This window comes from Andrena cerasifolii, chromosome 14, assembly GCF_050908995.1.
Source record: "Andrena cerasifolii isolate SP2316 chromosome 14, iyAndCera1_principal, whole genome shotgun sequence".
In the NCBI taxonomy this organism is placed as follows: Eukaryota; Metazoa; Arthropoda; class Insecta; order Hymenoptera; family Andrenidae; genus Andrena; species Andrena cerasifolii.
Genome location: NC_135131.1, coordinates 196,509 through 217,953, shown reverse-complemented (window position 1 = coordinate 217,953; position 21,445 = coordinate 196,509). Strand labels below are relative to the sequence as shown.

Genomic DNA, 21,445 nt, shown 5'->3' with positions numbered 1-21,445 from the left:
ATCTAGTTAAATATATTGATAATTTACTCAAAATAGATGACACTCATCCTGGTTTAAGACTAGAATTTGAGAGAGGATCGTTTGGTATAAAGAGAACAAACAAACCTTTCTCTAGACAGCCAATAGACTTGACTCTAGAACAAACAATTAATGCAGACGCTGCAAATAAATTAACTGGTGTAATTCATACAAGCAATTCCATTTCGGCACGTCAGCGCTGGTGTAAAAGCCACAGTATCCGAGTGAAAATAATAAGTTATGTAATGGAAGAATCTGGTTTAAGAAATCGGCAAGACATAACAGCAGACTTAGAAAAAAACCGTATTAGAAAAAGTTCTCTCCAATTACAAACTTTGATGTCGAATATTAAAAACAATGTTAATCCTTTTTCAACTCATTTACACAAGGACTTTCTGTATACTATTTCTAGCGGTCAATCAGTGAATGAAATAGTTTCAGAATTTCTTCTCAATATTGAGAAGAATGGAAATATTTTGAGGGAACAGTTCATCGCTGAATGTGTCGAAGACGAGTGCAGATTTGAAAGAAAAATAAAGCAGAATAAAATTTACACATTTACGGAAACATTAAAAAAAAAGTTGTATATCAGGCAAAGTAACGGAAGTTCGATTGCAACGAGATTTATTTGGAAAGCTTCTCGGAATCTCTTTAAAAAACTCATTAAATTTAGATAAAGTATTAACGTATCCGTTGACGCCTGTTCCACTGTCATTGTGTCACATAGATGGAACTATGTGCAAAACAGATAAATCAGCGTTACTAAAATTATTGCAAAATAACATCGATAAAGAGCCGCCGCAAAGAATAGATGTCATAGTGTTCGATGGTTTCTTTTTACTACATCTTATGAAGGAGGTGCCGCTAACTTTCGGGAAAATTGCGAAAAAAAATTTACAAATGATTGTCGCAAATCAAGCGCGCACAATAGTAATAAGTTTTGATAGATACTTTTCTCCTTCCATCAAAGATAACGAACATTCTGTGCGACGAACTAATAGAAGCCATCGTTACCACATTAACGGTCCAGAGCAAGTTCGCCCTTCAGATTTTTCAACAGAGCTCAGAAATATATACTTCAAGGAGGCTTTGGTTAATTTTCTTTTAGACAGTTGGGCGACTAGTGACATGGCACCTTTTATTGGCAATAAAATTATTTACGTGAATTACGAAACATGTTTTAGGTATGAAAAAATAGGCGATAATGTAATAAAAAGTTTAGAAGAAAATTTATCCTGTAAAGAGCATGAAGAATCTGATACAAATATAATTTTCCACGCCTGTCAATCTGAAGAAGATTCTCACGTTGTTTTAAGATGCTCAGATACGGATATTTTAATTATTATGCTCGGTAATATGAAATTTTTAAAGGAAAATGTCAAAGTTTGGATGCAGGTTGGCGTAGGAAACTATGAAAGATTTGTTAATGTGTCAGACATTTACGAAGCATTAGGCGAAAATCTGTGTAAATCATTACCAGCTTTCCATGCATTCACAGGATGTGATTTTAACCCTGCGTTCTTCAGAAAAGGCAAGAAGCGGCCTTTGAGTTTATCAAAGCAGTCACCGAAATTCATAGACGCATTTTCAAATTTAGCGCGATATCCTGATTGCGATAATGTCACCATTGTTTCTACATTAGAAGAATTCGTATGTCGCATGTATGGTATAAAAAACATTTGCGACGTAAATGAAGCACGAGTGGAAATATTTACAAAAACATATAGATGCAATAATATCGAGGATATGTTTCAACTTAATACAAAAAATTTCGATGGATCTACATTACCACCGTGTAAATCTGAACTGAAGCAACACATTTTACGAACTGCCTACATCGCAAGCATGTGGAGCCATGCACACTTGCAGCTCCCAACGCAACTTTCTCCCACTGATAGTGGATGGGAAGAGGTGGATGATAAAGAATGCAAATGGTTCGAAGGCGAGCAATTACCTTCTTCAGTACAGGAAATCATACTTGAACCGGAAACCAACAATAATGAAGGTAATAGACTTTTCTTTTTTATATGGCAGTATGAAATAATTATAATTTTTACATTTTATGAAATTATTTGTATTTTAATATGATTTACTTAAAATAAGACTTTAATTATATAAATAAAAAATGTATTACAGTTCGGGGTTGCTTCATTTTTAATTATACAATTTTAACTATTAAATGAAACATTTCGTAGTTAAGAGTAGATTAAAAATTAAAAAAAAAATTAAAACGTGGGAATTAAATATTAAATTAAATTATTTATTTAAATATGTACATTAAATTGAACTTTTTTATTCTAACTTGTCAAATTAAGAATCAAATTAAATTTTCAATACATTAACTAAAATTATTAGAATTTAATTAAGATTTAAATGATTAGTAATATGTTATATATAATACTTGAATGCCTAAATATGTTATACAATGCTCCAGAACCAGAACATGATCAGAGAGACCAGGAAGATTGTCAATCAAATGAAGATCATGATGACAACGAGGATGACGATCATGATAATATCGAGGATGACGATCATGATGACATCGAGGATGACATCGATGATGATGTCGATGATGCTACTCATAATAATTATCAAAATTATGATGATGAATATATATAGATTTATAAACATGTATAGTATCCATGATATGTGTATGAATTATTATGAACTAAGATAAATTCATACAACTCGCCAAATTGCACCTTTCTTTACCTCAACCAACAGCAAGACATTTGGTGGCTCCTGCCAAACCTTTTGTTCCACAATATGGATGGCAGCAAATGTTTTTCTTACACTACTTAATGTAAACAATTAGCCCAAAAAAATTCAGCATTAAATATATGACCGCGGCGGAGAAAATTAATTTTGAATCGCACTCGTCCTGGAGATGTAGGTAACGCGGCGCGGCGCGTGACGTTGCACCTTTGGTGACTCCTGCCAAGGCTTTTGTCCCGTGATAGGACTGGCAGCAATCGTTTTTCTTCGATTTTGTGATATAAACTACCACCACAAAAAATTTCAGCATTAAACATTTTAGTCAATGGATTTGATATTTTTAACATGTTTATAGGAGTGGCAGTAGCATGCCGTTCCACAACTAAGGTGGCAGCAGATCATTTTTCGGTGTTTTATGGTGTCTATTGTTAGTACAAAAATTTCAAAATTTAAACAAATAAGGATTTTGCACAATATTTTCTTACATAATTGATACGCTGCTGATAAGCGTTGTTCCGCTAGTGCGCTGGCAGGAGGTCGTTTTGTTGATCTGTAGTACAAATATAGTAGAACAAAAGATAAACCAACTTTAAACAAATGAGACATCAAAAAGTGTCGCTGGCTCCCGGACTATAGTTGCTTGGAGCTTCTCAGGTGCGTACCATATGAACCGCGCGGGGCGCATTCGGGCGACACCCGTATCAATAGGTTTCGACATCACCCATGGGGTACTATTATCGATGCGTTTTTTTTGTCAGTGGTATCCCCTGTAGGCCTATTACACTGTGTCGCGTGATAAAAAATAAATTGGAAAAACGCCTTTTACTGTCAAATTTTACACATGTTTGGGGAAATTAGATTTTCGCGCACGTTTAGATTAAATGTAAACTTTAGATTTACCCAGCACGTCTAAACGTGCGTGAAAATCTAGTTTTCCTAAAAATGTTTAAAATTTTGACAGTAAAAGTCGCATTTCCAATCTATTTTTATTACGCGACACAGTGAAATAGGCCTACAGGGGATAACACTGACAAAAAAACGCATCGATAATAGTACCCCATGGGTGATGTGGAGACCTATTGATACGGGTGGTGCTCCAATGCGCCACGCGAGGTTCATATGGTATTCGCGTGAGGAGCTCAAAGTAGTTACACTGCATTCCACTTTAGAGCGGACTCGTTCCGCGCAGGGATATACTGTTGATTGGTAGAAAACCGGCAAGGAAAGTGCTACGACCAATCGCGTGTGTCATGGGAGCTGCGCAGATCGATCGCAAATTGGTAGGAGCGTAAGTCCGCTCTTATTTGAAATGGAGTGTAGGCCGCCGCGGGGCCCAAGACGCGCGGCGGAACAAAGAGGGCGTTATTTCTGAAATTCGGCAAAAAAGAGCACTTAATTCCCAAGCCTGCTTTCGACGATGTGCACAAACATTGGCATGGTCGGCTTAATGCTGCACGAGGTCCTTCGTTGCGCGTCGAACCATTAAAATAAACGCACGTTGCACATGTTTAATAGGGTGGACCTTATTTTTCGATCATCTGATTTTTTTTATGCGACCCCCTAGATCTGTTCCAGATCCAAAAAAAAAATAAGTTCTGCAAAAGAAGAACTCAATTGGACAACAGGAAAGGGTGTCGCAATCGGTTTGAAGTTTGAAAATTTCAGTAATTTCCCTTTAATTTTACATGCAACTCAAATTTTATGTTTTAATGATAAGAGTTACTGTTATAACATAAAAATATCATCTTTTGGTTGTATAATACGAAATTTTACTTGAAAGTTTCAACAATATTGTCAATATTTGGGTTTATTACATTACGGAGTAGAGCTATGAGCGCGCCAAACGGTCGCGTCGTTGTATTGTCTACGCGCGGGAACGCTCGGCTCTGGCCGCTGCAGCTGCCAACGGTATAACCAGTACCCCTTCCAAAGAGCTATCCTTCTATTTCCAGTTTTATACCTGCTTCCTAGTCCCTTAGTCCCTTAGTAAAAGAAACCTCATTTTACGTCGAGAGTTCGAGGTATTCGCATCGCGAAGTATCGAAATTTGTTAGTGTGACAGTGAGCAAAAATGGAGACAAGAAGTAGTGATAAATTGCTTATATTGGACTACTACGAACAACAAATTGTTGGTGCAAAATTGCCGAGTAACGGACAAGTGTTACGAGTTCTTTTCTATAATGTGAGAAAAGTAAAGCTGGACCTTAAGGGGGTAGACACGGGTAATGCAGCGCTCTGTATACCGACATAATCTGGCCCGAAACATGGGTTTGCGCGCTGACGTTGTTTGTCCATATATGAGCAAATTTTGGGCTGGGCGAGGTCTCATTCGAAAGATGAAGGTTGAATGCAACCCGCTCTGCTCATGGTTCAAAGAGATTGTGTTGATATGTAATAATATGAGTGTCCAAAGTAGAGAAAAAGTGGGCGAAATTCACTCGCAGATTCCAAGTATTTGTACGTCACTAAAAGAGTTTTGTGACTCAAACGATGAGCAGAGCGGGCTGTACTGAACCTTCCTCTTTCGAATGAGACCTCACCCAGCTCAAAATTTGCTCATATAACGACAAACAACGTAAGCCCGTGATTGCATTCCCAAATACGAGTTCCGCCATATTGGCGATAATACAGAGCAAGTCACGTGACAAATTTAGTTGAGGTAGTAGAAACGAGATGGCGCCTACTCGGGAGGATTGCCAACGTAGATTCATAGCAAAACTGAAGCGATAGCTGGATATACGAGCCACAATAAAAGCATGATGGAGTCAATGTATGCATTTTCGGACGATTGTAGGTTAGTTTATATTCAATTTAGGCATACATTGACATAGGAACTGCTGGGAATTGTATACATTTACTAAATTAACGCTTTTACCGTTACATGTACATCACTTGAAATCGCTGTCGTATTTATGTCATAGTAATTCCGGCAGTTAGAACAACAACGGACTAACCTACATTTAAAAAAAAATTCCTATTGTACATCGATGGCTTACAATTAGTGCACACATATTGTATGTCCACTTTTAGCGTTTTTGAGAAAAACAGGTTCAAACATTCAATGGTACTTTATAATTACAAAAATACTTTTTGCATTATTGTAATATAGGTATCACTGAAAGTATGTAATTAGTAGTATAAGTTAGAATCTGCAAAATTATAATAATAACTCGACAATAATGCTTGGAAGTGGGACATGCTATTGTAACCAAGTACAGAGGAGGACATACTATACTGAATGATATATAAAAATGAATGAAAGGAATAATACTGGAAATAATCTCACTTCAATATTATATTTATTTTTAAAGTAACAGGAATAAAAAAGTAAATCGCAGTAGATATAGGAAGACTTTAAATTTTGTTTATTTATTGTTACATTTTTCCAAGACTATTATCATCCAGTAACGTCTCCGGAGAGCAAATCAAAGAGCGAGAAGTGGCGCAGATGTTTCGAGACAGTGACTGTTTAACGAAGAGACGCAGAACTTTGGAGCGCCTCTTATTTGCAACTTTAAGGCGATGCCTTTGAAGCTGAAATTTAGTATACCTCTTTCCACTTCATGTTCTCCTGATATATTGGCCAAAATCTGGCAAAAATTTTGAGAACGCCCAAAAATTCGGCTATGTACTAGGAGAACATGATGTCGAAAGAGGTGGCACTAAGTAACGTCTTCGGAGAGAGAATCGAGGATGCCTTCGAAACTGAAATTTAGTATACCTCTTTCCACTTCATGTTCTCCTGATATATTGGCCAAAATCTGGCGAAAATTTTCAGAATGCACAAAATTGGGCTTTGTAACAGGAGAACATGCCGTCGAAAGAGATGGCACAAAGTAACGTCTTCGGAGAGACAATCGAGGATGCCTTCGAATCTGAAATTCAGGGTACCTCCTTTCGCTTCGTGTTCTCCTTATATCTGGGCCAAAATCTGGCAAAAATTTTGAGAACGCCCAAAAATTTGGCTATGTACTAGGAGAACATGATGTCGAAAGAGGTGGCACTAAGTAACGTCTTCGAAGAGAGAATCGAGGATGCCTTCGAAGCTGAAATTTAGTATACCTCTTTCCACTTCATGTTCTCCTGATACCTGGGCCAAAATCTGGCGAAAATTTTCAGAATGCACAAAATTGGGCTTTGTAACAGGAGAACATGCCGTCGAAAGAGATGGCACAAAGTAACGTCTTCGGAGAGACAATCGAGGATGCCTTCGAATCTGAAATTCAGGGTACCTCCTTTCGCTTCGTGTTCTCCTTATATCTGGGCCAAAATCTGGCAAAAATTTTGAGAACGCCCAAAAATTTGGCTATGTACTAGGAGAACATGATGTCGAAAGAGGTGGCACTAAGTAACGTCTTCGAAGAGAGAATCGAGGATGCCTTCGAAGCTGAAATTTAGTATACCTCTTTCCACTTCATGTTCTCCTGATACCTGGGCCAAAATCTGGCGAAAATTTTCAGAATGCACAAAATTGGGCTTTGTAACAGGAGAACATGCCGTCGAAAGAGATGGCACAAAGTAACGTCTTCGGAGAGACAATCGAGGATGCCTTCGAATCTGAAATTCAGGGTACCTCCTTTCGCTTCGTGTTCTCCTTATATCTGGGCCAAAATCTGGCAAAAATTTTGAGAACGCCCAAAAATTTGGCTATGTACTAGGAGAACATGATGTCGAAAGAGGTGGCACTAAGTAACGTCTTCGAAGAGAGAATCGAGGATGCCTTCGAAGCTGAAATTTAGTATACCTCTTTCCACTTCATGTTCTCCTGATATATTGGCCAAAATCTGGCGAAAATTTTCAGAATGCACAAAATTGGGCTTTGTAACAGGAGAACATGCCGTCGAAAGAGATGGCACAAAGTAACGTCTTCGGAGAGACAATCGAGGATGCCTTCGAATCTGAAATTCAGGGTACCTCCTTTCGCTTCGTGTTCTCCTTATATCTGGGCCAAAATCTGGCAAAAATTTTGAGAACGCCCAAAAATTTGGCTATGTACTAGGAGAACATGATGTCGAAAGAGGTGGCACTAAGTAACGTCTTCGAAGAGAGAATCGAGGATGCCTTCGAAGCTGAAATTTAGTATACCTCTTTCCACTTCATGTTCTCCTGATACCTGGGCCAAAATCTGGCGAAAATTTTCAGAATGCACAAAATTGGGCTTTGTAACAGGAGAACATGCCGTCGAAAGAGATGGCACAAAGTAACGTCTTCGAAGAGAGAATCGAGGATGCCTTCGAAGCTGAAATTTAGTATACCTCTTTCCACTTCATGTTCTCCTGATACCTGGGCCAAAATCTGGCAAAAATTTTCAGAATGCACAAAATTGGGCTTTGTAACAGGAGAACATGCCGTCGAAAGAGATGGCACAAAGTAACGTCTCCGGAGAGCAAATCAAAGAGCGAGAAATGGCGCAGATGTTTCGAGACAGTGACTGTTTAACGAAGAGACGCAAAATTTTCGAACGCCTCTTGAAAGGCCTGCGCCTCTTATTTGCAACTTTAAGGCGATGCCTTTGAAGCTGAAATAGCCACTAAACATTTATTGTCATATAGCATATATTTAGGTTATATTTTCTGTCACTTCGAGGAGCCGACCACATAATAATCACGCGTATCCAGTCTGCGCATTTTCACTAGCCAAAATCAACATTCAATACAATTTTGTATATATAATGTTTGTTGATAACTGCTTTCTGCAGAGGACGTGTAATAAGTGTATTTCATGTTCTGTTTCGGTGCTTTGCTAATAAAAAAAATGTCTAACCTAACAAATTTCATTTTCTGGAGACATTCCCTCATCTATTTTCCCTTTTCACTTAGAATTCCTTACTGCTAACGTAGAATATTGTAGAATAAGCACATTTCAAGTAATTAAAATGTACAATGAATTTTCTACGTTTACAGTACCAGCCGACTTTCCGTTTAAATTTTTATAAGTATAACGGAACAGCTGAGAATTTCTTTCCTTATTCAGAATAGAATACAGAAATAGCAAACAGCTCCCTCTCGCGTTCACCGGATAATCGTCGATCTATCGGTATTACCATTTCTGTGCAGAAAAAATGCTGTAATACCGACCTGCCGAATCGGCCAGGTCACGTGACGTGTTTACCCCCTTAAAACAAGTGCTACTCTAGTTATAAAAGAAACTGAAATATTTTGGGAGAAAGCACGAATACCAGTGAAGAAGACGTCGGATAGCATTGACAAGTTGAAGTCTCTTTATCAGAAATGGAGAACATTATATAAATCTGTCAATCGTCGAACTGCAATCCAAATACAGCGGAAACAAGAATTCAAAGATTCGTTGGACGATTTATTTGACATCGCCCATGCGAATGCTTTAGAAATGATAAAAATCGAAGAAGATAAATTATTTCTATTGAAACAGAGGGAAAAAGGGCGAGTTGGACTAATGGGTGCCAGTGATCGTGCTTTAGCAGAAAAAGAAAAGCGGAAAACTCTTCGAGAATAACGGACGAAAACACTACAAGAACAAGGTCAACAATCACTTGTACAAGGTAACATATATTTTTAAAATTTAACTCTTTTAAGTATATTTCTAACGTTTTAGAAATAAATTCAGTATATTTATTTTTACATTACAGAAACAGTGCAGCTACAATCTTCGTCGTCATCCAGCGACGAAATGACAATGAATGTACCGTTAGGTTCGGGCATTGGAGATTTTCCGTTAGATTCGAGCATTGGGAATGTTCCTGAGGGGTTGCAGGCAGTGATGCCAGAACGGTGGGTTTTGTCCCACGGCCGCTACCACCACTCCACGACCAAGCGTACCCCCTCCTAGCGTCCGTACCGCACCACACAAGCATACCCGTCCGTCCCTCCATCCGTGTGCCGTACGCGCTGCCTGGCCACCGCTCTCCGGCGAGAATTCGTTTTCCCGACATCGAAGCGCTTGGCGCGCAAGCGAAAAATCAAGACTTCAAATCCCGGTGCGGATATTACTTTTTTTTTTAATTATTCACTAATTTCTCTTTCTATATTCTCAGCAGACTAAAGGCTTAAAAACTATTAATTTACTAAGCATTTTCGAAGCTTGATTTGCTGCTAAAGTGCGATCCTCTTTTGGCTTGTATCGCACCACTCCAAGCGTAAGTACCCTACCTTCTGTCAGTGTACCTGAAATGGAAATCACCGATTCAATAACTGCTCATTGTGACGTGAATTTTAAGGAGTCCATCCTAGAACGGTGCTTATTTTGTAAGTAGCATTTCAAGGAATTATTTCTGTTTATGTATACAAAACGCAGAAGACCAACATCGTACATTAGCCTGCCGCGAAAATTCTTTGTAAATTAACAGTTTTCAAGTTTTTATTCTACTGAGAATATAGAAAGAGAAGTTAGAAAATACTTAATGAAAAAAGTAGAATCTTCGCATTGAGGTTCAAACCTCGATGAAATGAATTCTCGGCGGAAAGCGCCGGCCAGGCAACGCGTACGGCACACTGACAGAAGGTAGGGTACTTACGCTTGGAGTGGTGCGATACAAGCCAAAAGAGGATCGCACTTTAGCAGCAAATCAAGCTTCGAAAATGCTTAGTAAATTAATAGTTTTTAAGCCTTTAGTCTGCTGAGAATATAGAAAGAGAAATTAGTGAATAATTAAAAAAAAAAAGTAATATCCGTACCGGGATTTGAAGTCTTGATTTTTCGCTTGCGCGCCAAGCGCTTCGATGTCGGGAAAACGAATTCTCGCCAGAGAGCGGTGGCCAGGCAGCGCGTACGGCACACGGATGGAGGGACGGGTATGCTTGTGTGGTGAGGTACGGACGCTAGGGGGGGGGTACGCTTGGTCGTGGAGTGGTGGTAGCGGCCGTGGGACAAAACCCACCGTTCTGGCATCACTGGTTGCAGGTATCCAGTGACTCAGAAGTTGAAGGTGATTCGAATATACCTGGGCCGAGTGACCGAAAAAGGAGAAGAGGGAAAGTCCAAGCATTTTCTTCAAAGTTAGTTGCAGCTTTAGATGCGTGCAAAATCAGCGATCGCGATGCTGTTCGTATTATTATGGCAACAGCAGAGAGCTTAGGTCACAATACAAATGAATTAATTATTAATCGCAGTTCTCTTCGGCGATTTCGCCATAATTTTCGCGGAGATCACGCCAAACATCTGCGGGAAATGTTCGGAGAAATTAATCTCAGGGGGATAACTGTACATTGGGATGGCGCGATGTTGCCTACTTTGGACAAGAAAACTGTGGAGCGACTTCCAGTGGTAATTTCGTGCAACGGTGTACGAAAATTATTGGGGATACCTGCGATTCCTTCCAGTCGTGGAAGCAATCAGGCCTTGGCGATATTTGCAACCTTAGAAGAATGAAATTTAACGGAACACGTAGAAGCTTTATGCTGTGACACGACTTCGTCAAATACGGGACGATTACAGGGCGCATGTGTGTTGCTAGAACAAACAATTGAAAGAGATCTTTTGTATTTTCCTTGTCGCCATCACATATACGAAATTGTGTTGCGTGGGGTCTTTGAATTAAAAATGCCGAAAACAACAGGCCCGAATATTCAACTTTTTAAAAAATTTCAAAATAGTTGACCTGAAATTAATAATTATATCGAAGCGATAGGTATTATAACAAAATTAGAAGTTGTGAATGACGTTGCAGAAAGAGCAGTAAAATTAATGAAAGATTATAATTTAACGTTATGCAAAAACGAAGAAGAAAAACAATTCATATTACAAATTGTAACCGATTATAGGGAAAAATACCCAAAAATTGATAAAACAACATTAAGTACAGATTTTTAAAAATTATTTATACTCTTATTATAATTAGGCCTATAAATAAAATATTTAATTATAAGTATTTAACTGTCTTTTTCTACTTTTCCTTATATTAATGTGAAATCAAATTTTATATTTAAAAAATAAATATTAAAAATTTTGCTTAAACAAATTCATTAAACAATTTAATTTTTGCTTTGATATAATAAGAATTTTACATTAAAATAGTGTTTCATGACCAGTGGGATTGAAAAAATGTGTACTTTTTCATTTTTCGCAAAATTAAAATTTTTTGCATAAACAAACTCGTTGCGACACGTCTTCCCTTTGTCCGATCGACTTGAAATTTGGAGGGAATTAGTTTTTTACCGAGTAGAACAGATTGCAAGGGTCGCATCAAATGAATTTAAAAAAAAATTTTGTACAAGAGCAACTAAAGTCCACCCTAATGTTTAACACTGCCTTTAGTTACGAATCCTTCGGCATGAAAATTTCAATTACAGTGTTAATTATGAAGTCATAAATTAATGTTAACATACATACCTTTCCTCTTGGCCAGTAACATCGTCTGTCTTCTTTATTTAGGCACGCTGCATCTTCGCTTTCTGTATTATATTGCCAGTCAATATCGGTTCCAATGAAATTAAAGAAGAACGAGGGTATTTGAGTTCCAGTCGGTTCGTCCAGACCAGCTTCCAGTAATAACACAGAGAATCTTAGTTCCTCTGACAATCTTGCTGCCACTGTTGCACCACCACTGCCCCCTCCTATTATGACGAAGTCATACCTAAACATAAATTTCAGTCATATATTTTACTATTTCAAGTATCATTCAATTACATTTCAAGTACCACAGCACATATGGACATATTTATAAATCTGTTCCAATCTTTTGCAGTGAATTGTTAGAATAATCTTAGCAGTAAAATTGTAATTGAGGAGTGATTTTTCAGAAGGGTACATTTCCACGTAGAACAAATCAAGAGACACGGTAGTGTCTCGCGCCAAGTACACGCGTAGCGCGAGACACAGAGTGTCTTTATTACGCCACGACCCGCTATCAAGAACCCCTCAATTATCGAATCTCAATAATGGTTGATCCGATTAGATTTTGAATAGTCTTAATGGATAGCTTGGGTTTGATTTACAACAGAAAAGTGTCCTCGTTTTGTTCCTACGTGCCTTATGAGCTGAGATATTTCAATACAAAGATGCAATTTGCCGAATTTTATGTTCTTCAGATTAAGTATCGTCGTGGTCAAGTGCAGGCAAGAGGGGAACATGAAAGGGTGAGGAAATGTACAGCCATTTTACGCAGCACAAAAAAGACAAAAAGCAGCTACGTTCAGACCGCTACTAACGTAACCTAGCTAGTGACAATCAATTCAATCATAACCTGCCAAGTGTCAAATAAGTTAAGTTGTCAACATTTTGAAATGTCACGAGTTTTTACACCATATAGGACACTGAATTATTGTCGCAATTAACAAGGTAAGTCGCAAAAATTTTTTAATACATTTTTTATGTGAAGCTTATAGAAATGAAAGGCACACACAGACTTCGAAAGTTGGAAGTTGTCCGGAGAAGGTTCAACAGAGAAATATCTTCAAAGAGAAGTTTCTAAAAATTTATACCATGCATGTACAAAATAAAATATATTGTAACAAATGCATTTAAATTGTCAGATATTTTTATACTAGCAAACTATTTTTTAGTTTACAGTCTTATGTAAATTTTATTATATAGAAATGGAGGGGAAGCACAGGCTTGGATTCAAATGAAGGGGAGGCAGAGGCTTGGATAGGAATGAAGGGGAAGCACAGGCTTGGATAGATGAAGGGGACGCACAGGCATGGAGATTGTCCGGAGAAGGTCACAGAGACAGAGAAGCATCTTGTTTCGCACAAGTTTCTGGAAATTTGTGGAATATGGTAAATCGACAAAATTTGTGAAAATGCGTAGCATTAAGAATTAAGAAAATTATGGCGGATTGCTTGCAATGTAGAGAAAGTCACATTAGTGAAGAAAGAACGCTGAAAACACATCTCCCTTGGTACCTAGCAATATTTTGTGAAAGATATTCGTCATACTTCCACAGTAGTTGCCACGCTAATCATTAATTTTATTAGTTTCCCATTACCAAGATTTCAATTCACTAATAAACATACTAAATTAATTTTATTCCAACACCAATACATTGTGCGTTAAAAATATTGGATCTCTTCGTTCATTTCCGCTGAATTACCATTAGCATTTAAATTTCCTGTAACAAGACATTCTACCATGCGCTCTCACTTTCTTCGGACACATTTTGTAGTCTCTACACTTACTATAGCAAAGGGCCACTCTATTTCTATATAATTTCTACGTTAAGTTGTAATTAAAATGTGGTTTTTATATATTTACAAATAATCGAAGTAGAAGATGATGCAGTGTGATCTACGCCAGAGAAAAAAATTATTGTGACATAGTATTATATTAATTAAACGACTTTATTCAGCTTCGATCCTCTGTTTGGTTCTTGTATGTTTGATTAATATCTGAAAGTTTAAATTTAAACCAATTCCTCCAATCCAATTGTCTTGAAACTTTGCAGGCGTGCGTAGTTTGGATGACAGTACAATATATTTTTAAAAACAAATAACCCCCGAGGGGGTGAAAAATTATCCAATCATCAATAACCACAACAAAATGTGTGAAATCTCCACAAAATTACTTTTTTAAAAAGAAGGTAGAAAAAGTGCGCCAAGTATACGCACGCGCGCAGACGAACGAAAAAAATAATGATATACAAAAATTGCGCTAATTATAAAAATGGCTATTTATACAAACAAAAAATTTATTAAATAATATTAAGCAGATATATTTTTATTTTATACAAATAAATATTTCAATACCAATAAATAATTTATTCAAAATACTTGGCGCTGCGAAACCGAAAAAATGTTCATTGTCGTAGTATTAATAATTTGCAATAACTCCCTTACAATCTAAAATACATAAACTTATAAATATACATAATAGAAACGCAGTCACATTTAGTCTACATGTACAACTTTTAGCGTGCGCGTGCAGTTTATGCACACACACACACGCACACATACACACATTCACAAACGCACACATGAGAAAGAAAGAAAAAGATTAATGCGATTTATACATATTTATTCAGTTTAGCAACACCAGTTCGGAGCGCAGCGCCAAGTACACTCCTCACATTAATTAAAGGATCACCTCTAGGAGCCCGGAAAATAGGGGCAAATTCACATGGTCATAACTCCGGTAAAAATAGTCGTATCGATATTTTGAAAATATGGTTTGAAAGCGTGGAATATCTACTTCCAGCCGTTTTCCCCCAAATTTTAGATGCATTGCTTTTCGGCAAAGTTATAGCAATATAAAGAGCACCTGGTTAATTTAAAAAAAAAATCTTCAAATCTGCGATGTTCCACGGCGTGCACGAAATTTTTTACACACATACCATTTACACCACCCGAAAGCGACCACTTTCCTGTGTAAAAAGAGGGTAATTGATTTCTTGTACGATTTTTTTCGGCCGAGTTATTTAACATTTATGCAAAAATCGTTTTTTTCTCCTTAGTTGCTGCTAGCAACTGATCCAAACATCGTAAAACGTTCTTGAAAAAAAAAAAAACAGTAGAAAGATCAGACTTTTCTCTTTAAGACGCATCATCGACTTTTTCGATTCCGTCTCTGATGTCCTTTTCAAAGTATGCTTAAATATTGCACAAATTCCATTTCCTCTTCAACTTTACTGTATCTTCGCGCGAGATGATCGGAACATCAATGTTAAGACATGAATGTTCCTTAAGAGGGGGTAGACACGGGTAATGCAGCGCGTTGTATACCGACACAATCTGGCCCGAAACATGGGTTGGGATTTTACGCTTTTCGTCCTTATATGAGCGAATTTTGGGCTGGGGGAGGTTCCGTTCGAAAGAGGAAGGTTCAGTGCAGTGCGCTCTGGTCATGGTTCGACGAGATTGTATTTATGTCTAATAATATGAGTGTTCAAAATAGAGCAAAAGTGGACAAAATACACCCACAAGAATCCAAGTATTTTTAGGTCACTAAAAGAGTTTTGTGACTCAAACGATGACCAGAGCGCGCTGCAATGAACCTTCCTCTTTCGAACGAGACCTCACCCAGCTCAAAATCTGCTCATATAAGGACGAATAGCGTAATTTCGTAACTGCATTTCCAAATAAGAGTTCCGCCATATTGGCGATAATACAGAGCAAGTCACGTGACATTTAGTTCAGGTAGTGGATACGAGATGGCGCCTACTCGGGAGGACTGCCAACGTGGAATCACAGCGAAAGTGAAGCGTTAGCTGGATACATGTTGTACGTTAGGTTGACTAGGAACTGCTGGGAACTGTGTACATTCACTAAATTAACGTTTTTACCGTAACACATACATCACTTGAAATCGCTGTAGAATTTGTTATAATTGAGACAGTGAGAGCAACAACGGACTAACCCACATTTTTTTTCCTATTTTATATGATTAGTAAAGCCTATTGGAATACGTTATTGCTACTAACTCAATATCGAAAAAAAAGTGGGTTAGTTCGTTGTTGCTCTCACTGCCTCAATTATATGACAAAATATCAAAGATGGGCATTACTAATTAGTGTCCACACACTTTTCCCGGCAGAAAAAAATTATTTATTGCGATTAGTTAACTGAAAAATGGTGCCAATACATGCACTTCGTCGTTTCCTCCCCCCCAAAAAAAGCCAGTGGAAATATGAGTTTCTAAATGTGACGTATACGTCACACTGGGTGTGTACGGAGTAACATGTGGCTCAATATTTAAAATACAAAATTTGTGTTTTAAATGCATGTTTATTATAATGTGTCAGATCTTAAAGGTATAAATGATTAAAACACGAGTATATCTTTTCTAAACATTTCTAAACGATATACTAGTGTTTTATTCTTTTATACTCTTATAACATCTCTTACAAATGAAAAGAAGAATACATGTTTTTGTTGTAGAATGTATAAACGAAGTACAAAATCTTCATTTTTACTATGGTAATTTACAAAACAATTGCTTTTTTCGCTCGAGCATAAGTGAACACTGCAATTGATTGAACTTTGATTGAATGTGGCCAGAAGGGAACAGTTTACAGCCCTGTCTGTCATCGCTGAACACGATCCAATGGTCAACATTGTTGAAACGCTGTAAATCCGAGGGTTTAGAATTAGAAGTCGATGCTTGCCGTGACTTCTTTGGTGGTGGAGCATTTACCGGGGAACGTCCGCGTAATAGAAACCGTTATACGAATGAAAAAATTTTCGCTCTTTTAATCCGTACACGCCCAGTGTGACGTATACGTCACATGAATTTCAACATGCAATTATAAACTAAAAATTGATCAAATCAAACTTTATAAGTAATATTCTTTTAGTATAACAATCAATTTACACATATCTACCAAATAAAATGTAAGCAAAATAATTTTACTCTCAACTTTTTGAAGTATACAAGAGCAACGTTTCAGGTTAAATTATTTACTATCGATTTTTTGTACACGTCTGAAACTGATGTGACGTATACGTCACATTGGGCGCTAAAGCATTAATTAACCTGAGCCAATTTTTATTTGAAGCGCTATGATTGAATTAATTTAATCATGGGGAATTCAATTGTCGGCCATGAATCATTTTCTCATATTTATTTGTACTTTCTCGACTAAATATATTATTGCGAGCACCGGGTATAGGCCCGTGCATAGCCTGCTGGTGCTCGCAGCTGAAGATAGAAGAAGGTCGACTCCCTTCAAGAGGACGATCAGGAGGCAGACCAGAAGACTGGTCCTGAACCGAACGCCATTGCGTTTCGACACGAGGGTCGCGCCTTTATAACCGATATTGCCCTATGTATTAAATATAGTGGTGTCGTGTGTGCGTCCGTGTCTTATTATTCTACTCCTTTGCGTCGGGGTGGCCTGCGATGAAAACGCCCCGGCGCAACAATATGATTCTCGACTAAAGTACGAATAAATACGACAAAATTATTCATGGCGGACAGATGATAGGCCTTGGAATAAAAAAATTATTGACTAAATATATGATTTTTGCCTCATTATACATTTATTTTTTGAATAAAATAATTAATTAATATAAAAAACATTCTTCGCTCCTCCTCCTCCTCTTCCCCCTCTTCCTCCACTTCCTCGTCTTCCTCCTCTTCCTCTCTGTCCCCAATATTTAATTCTCCTAATTTTATTTTTTAGCTCGCTGTTCTGTAATATGAAAAATAAACATAAATCTTAAAACTGTCATGAGAATGTAAGAAATGTTTGTGCGAGATCGCCCACACATATATCTACATACCTGCTTCTGCAATTGTAATGCGATGTCAAACCACCGTCGCGAGGACGGAATCAGCTGTATCTGTGGACTCCGTCGCAAGGATGGAGTTGGCTGTATCCACGAACTCCGTCGCGAGGACGGAGCCGGTTCTCTCCGCGGACTCCGCCTGCTGCGCGAACTCCGTCGCGAAGACGGAGTCCGACTACTTGTGCAACTGAGTCTTGAGGACGAAGCCTGTTTGGTGTTTGGACTCCGTCCCCGAGACGGAGCCGCTTCCTTTTTCCCCCTTCTCATTGTCGCTGACGCCTTCTTTTCCAGACATCTATAAAAGAGACGAAGAAACAATGAAACTATTGAACGTAATTAAAATGGATTTTTAAAGTGCAGTAGAAGAGCCAGAGTTAGCCAAAATGTAATCTAATTACAAATTACAAATTACGATTAAAATGTAATTGATTACACATTATTTTCTGTAATTGTTAATTTAGGTAGTTGACCACAATTTTGTCAACTATCTAAATTAACGATTTCAGAAAATCATGTGTTATCAATTACACAATTACATTTTAATCGGAATTTATAATTTATAATTGTATTACATTTTGCCCAACTCTGAGAAGAGTACACGTTTAGCAAGTTGGTACATTTGGGTACAATATAAGCTTCCTTTAGCCAAGATTCAGCACAGGAGGAGAATCCTCAGATTTTTAAATGCTGGAATTACCAAGTTCGAAAGCTCTGAAATTCAAACATTTCCAAAATTTGTAATTGTGAGGTTATCAAGTTTCAAAATATCTGCATTTTCAAATGTCCAACATTTGTGATTTTAAAATTTCCGATTTTTTTACTTCTGATGTTTAGAAACTGTTTGATTTTCATTACTTGTCTTCAGTTTCAACTAAAGGAAGCTTATATTGCACCCGAATGTATATACTTTTTCTAGACATTTCACGGATAAATTATAACATAACTTTCTTATTCTACGTGAGAATGAATACACGAATCTCTGAGCGTGAAGCTGCGTATCGACATTGCAAAGATGCCGCGCGAGGCACGCTTCGCGGAGTGGAGAGTTTGGAGACTACCTCGATCATGGTCACTTTGCGAGGCAGGCTCGTGCGACAGTCTCGCGCTACCTCCAGCATGATATTTGCGTCGCCCGAGCCGTGCGATTTTTGATCTTGGAGCCGGGAGGCACCTTTGGGCACGTCGAAAAATCGACGACCGATGCCTCGTAACGTAATAATGGTCGAGGTAGTCTCCAGACTGTCCATTCCGCGAGGTGTGCCACGCGAGGCAGCCTCGCAATGGCGATACGCAGCTTGAGAAAAAATCACAGTTCGCACGATAGATTTTGCACAAAAAATTAAAACAATACTATGACAGTAATGAAACTTCACCCTGAATATGTCTAAATACAGTCTTAGGTTGGAAGTAAAATGTAAAAGTATGTCAGTTATTACGAAAGTGGCGTCGGCCGAAATTTAAAAAAAAAAACAGAAACTAAACTTTACGTTTATTATGTATCACGTTGATATAATACGTAAAAAATAACTGAAATGTAACAAACGAAAAATTTGGACTTAGACCACTTTCATAATAAGCGGTACATATAGTGAAAAAGACAGTAAGCGTGAAGGTACTTACGATCTTTACTGCTCGACAGTCGCTTTTTTTCTGACGATCGATCCTTTGCTACCCTCAAGAATGGACAGGGCCCAAACTGCCTTTCTCACTCCCTCAATATTTTGTATTTCATTTGCACCAAGGACCGAGCGGCGCGTCATCGACCCGCGTAAAAGTTCGAATGCGCAAAGGTTTGAAAACGCGGGGCATGCCCGCGCATGCTTGCGGGATGGTCCTTCACCGTCAGACATATGGGAAAGGATAAGGGTAGAACGAAATATGAATTCTTCGCTATTAAAGTCGGTGATACATCAAAAGTAAATGCACAGGATAATCAAAAATTCTTTCCTGTGCACATTTCTGTGCACCAAACAGTATTTCCGGAAATACATACTCTACGTAAATGTATCAGCATACCACCAATCCTAACGGGAAAGAGAGGAATAGGACGCGTATATCCGTCCCTTTCCCATTACCTTCCATTTAGCCTCTCAGCATGTGTAACCAATACAGTGACAACGCTGGCTGATCAGTTCTTGTGGTTTACACTATGGAGAAGACGCAAAAAGCAATCGGGTTTTTATTTGATGCGCGGATATTGATATATGAAATATTCATAATTTTTTCGTACACGTTACACGTTGTAATATCGGTTTCGACCAAAAATGGTCGACATTGTATCATGTTTGCTCTCATTATAATCAGGAAAATGTTATGAATATTTGAAAAAAATGTGTATGCAGGAAAAATTAAAAGTAAAAAAGTTGTTGTATATCTGCAGGATTGCCAGTAACATTATGCAGGACCGCTTATTTAGCGGAGAGGAACACCTACAGGAGTGATGGTAACATGTGCGTAATGACGTCGCTGACGCACGCATTACCACCACTCTTGTAGGTGTTCCCCTTCCGCTAAATAAGAGTTCCTGCGTTGGCTTTACAGTATTTCCTCGTTACGGGCTCGGTTTGGTGTACACGATACGGACTTTTCGCTATCCCCACCACTTCTGTCTCACTCTTGCCCGACGAAAGCTAGAGCGAGATGGAACGAGAGCGAGCGAGGACGGTACGAGACCGACGACGCGTTGATGTTTTATCTCGCTCCGTCTTTCGGACGCCTGACACTCTGTCCTTTGCGTGCGCGACGGGCGTGCGCGATGGTCGCAAGCGCGTATCGTGGGCACGAAACCGCTTCGCAAAATCTTGACGCAGTCCCGGTTCAAGTCTTTTTTGCGCCCTAGGCGAACTTGGCAAATTGTAATATTTTATTTTGAAGTATATTTTCAACAATACCAGCAATGAAAATACCATTATGCACCTCTTGTCGACTTTCCGCCCTAGGCATTGGCCTAATTTTGCTTATAGGGACAAGCTAAGCTTACAGGCAGAGATCATTATGTACATAGCCAAAGAAAGTACATATATAACGCGTCTTAGACTAAATAAATCATTTATACTTTTGAAAAATTAAATTCTAATATTTTCTATTTTATGTACATATTTGTAACAACTATGCCAAATTTCCTAAATGAAAGGAAAGCCAATCTCGACGACCTTCGTACAATTATATATATCAGCAACCAAGCAACAATTCATTCGCAGTCGGAGCACATACATAATTGTACGAAGGTCGTCGAAATTGGCCTTCCTTTCATTTAGGAAATTTGGCAGAGTTGTTACAAATATGTACATAAAATAGAAAATATTAGAATTTCATTTTTCAAAAGTATAAATGATTTATTTAGTCTAAGACGCGTTATATATGTACTTTCTTTGGCTATGTACATAATGATCTCTGCCTGTAAGCTTAGCTTGTCCCTATAAGCAAAATTAGGCCACTGCCTAGGGCGGAAAGTCGACAAGAGGTGCACAATGGTATTTTCATTGCTGGTATTGTTGAAAATATACTTTAAAATAAAATATTACAAATTGCACTGCAACTGTTTTAAACTACGAATAAAAATTCAGAGTGAGGTC

The 21,445-nt window shown here is 38.1% G+C and overlaps 2 protein-coding genes across 2 annotated transcripts in view; one reads left to right on the top strand and one right to left on the bottom strand.

Moving 5' to 3' along the window:
• The window catches only part of LOC143376215 (glucose dehydrogenase [FAD, quinone]), a 349,600-nt gene that overhangs the window by 209,400 nt on the left and 118,755 nt on the right, over nucleotides 1-21,445 (bottom strand). Inside the window, exon 3 of the mRNA XM_076826304.1 lies at nucleotides 12,040-12,283. Within this exon, the coding sequence (XP_076682419.1) occupies nucleotides 12,040-12,283 (244 nt within the window). The remainder of the gene's footprint in view (nucleotides 1-12,039; nucleotides 12,284-21,445) is intronic.
• On the top strand, nucleotides 63-2,787 carry LOC143376217 (uncharacterized). Its single transcript, XM_076826307.1, has 2 exons — nucleotides 63-2,023; nucleotides 2,453-2,787. The coding sequence occupies exons 1-2, from the start codon at nucleotides 754-756 to the stop codon at nucleotides 2,635-2,637; spliced, it is 1,455 nt and encodes a 484-aa protein (XP_076682422.1). The 5' UTR covers nucleotides 63-753; the 3' UTR covers nucleotides 2,638-2,787.

Bases quoted from the DNA above. Each gene is read 5' to 3' on its own strand.
- LOC143376217 (XM_076826307.1), top strand. From the start codon at position 754: ATGTGCAAAACAGATAAATCAGCGTTACTAAAATTATTGCAAAATAAC. The intron at 2,024-2,452 runs GTAATAGACTTT...ACAATGCTCCAG, and splicing joins GGAAACCAACAATAATGAAG to AACCAGAACATGATCAGAGA.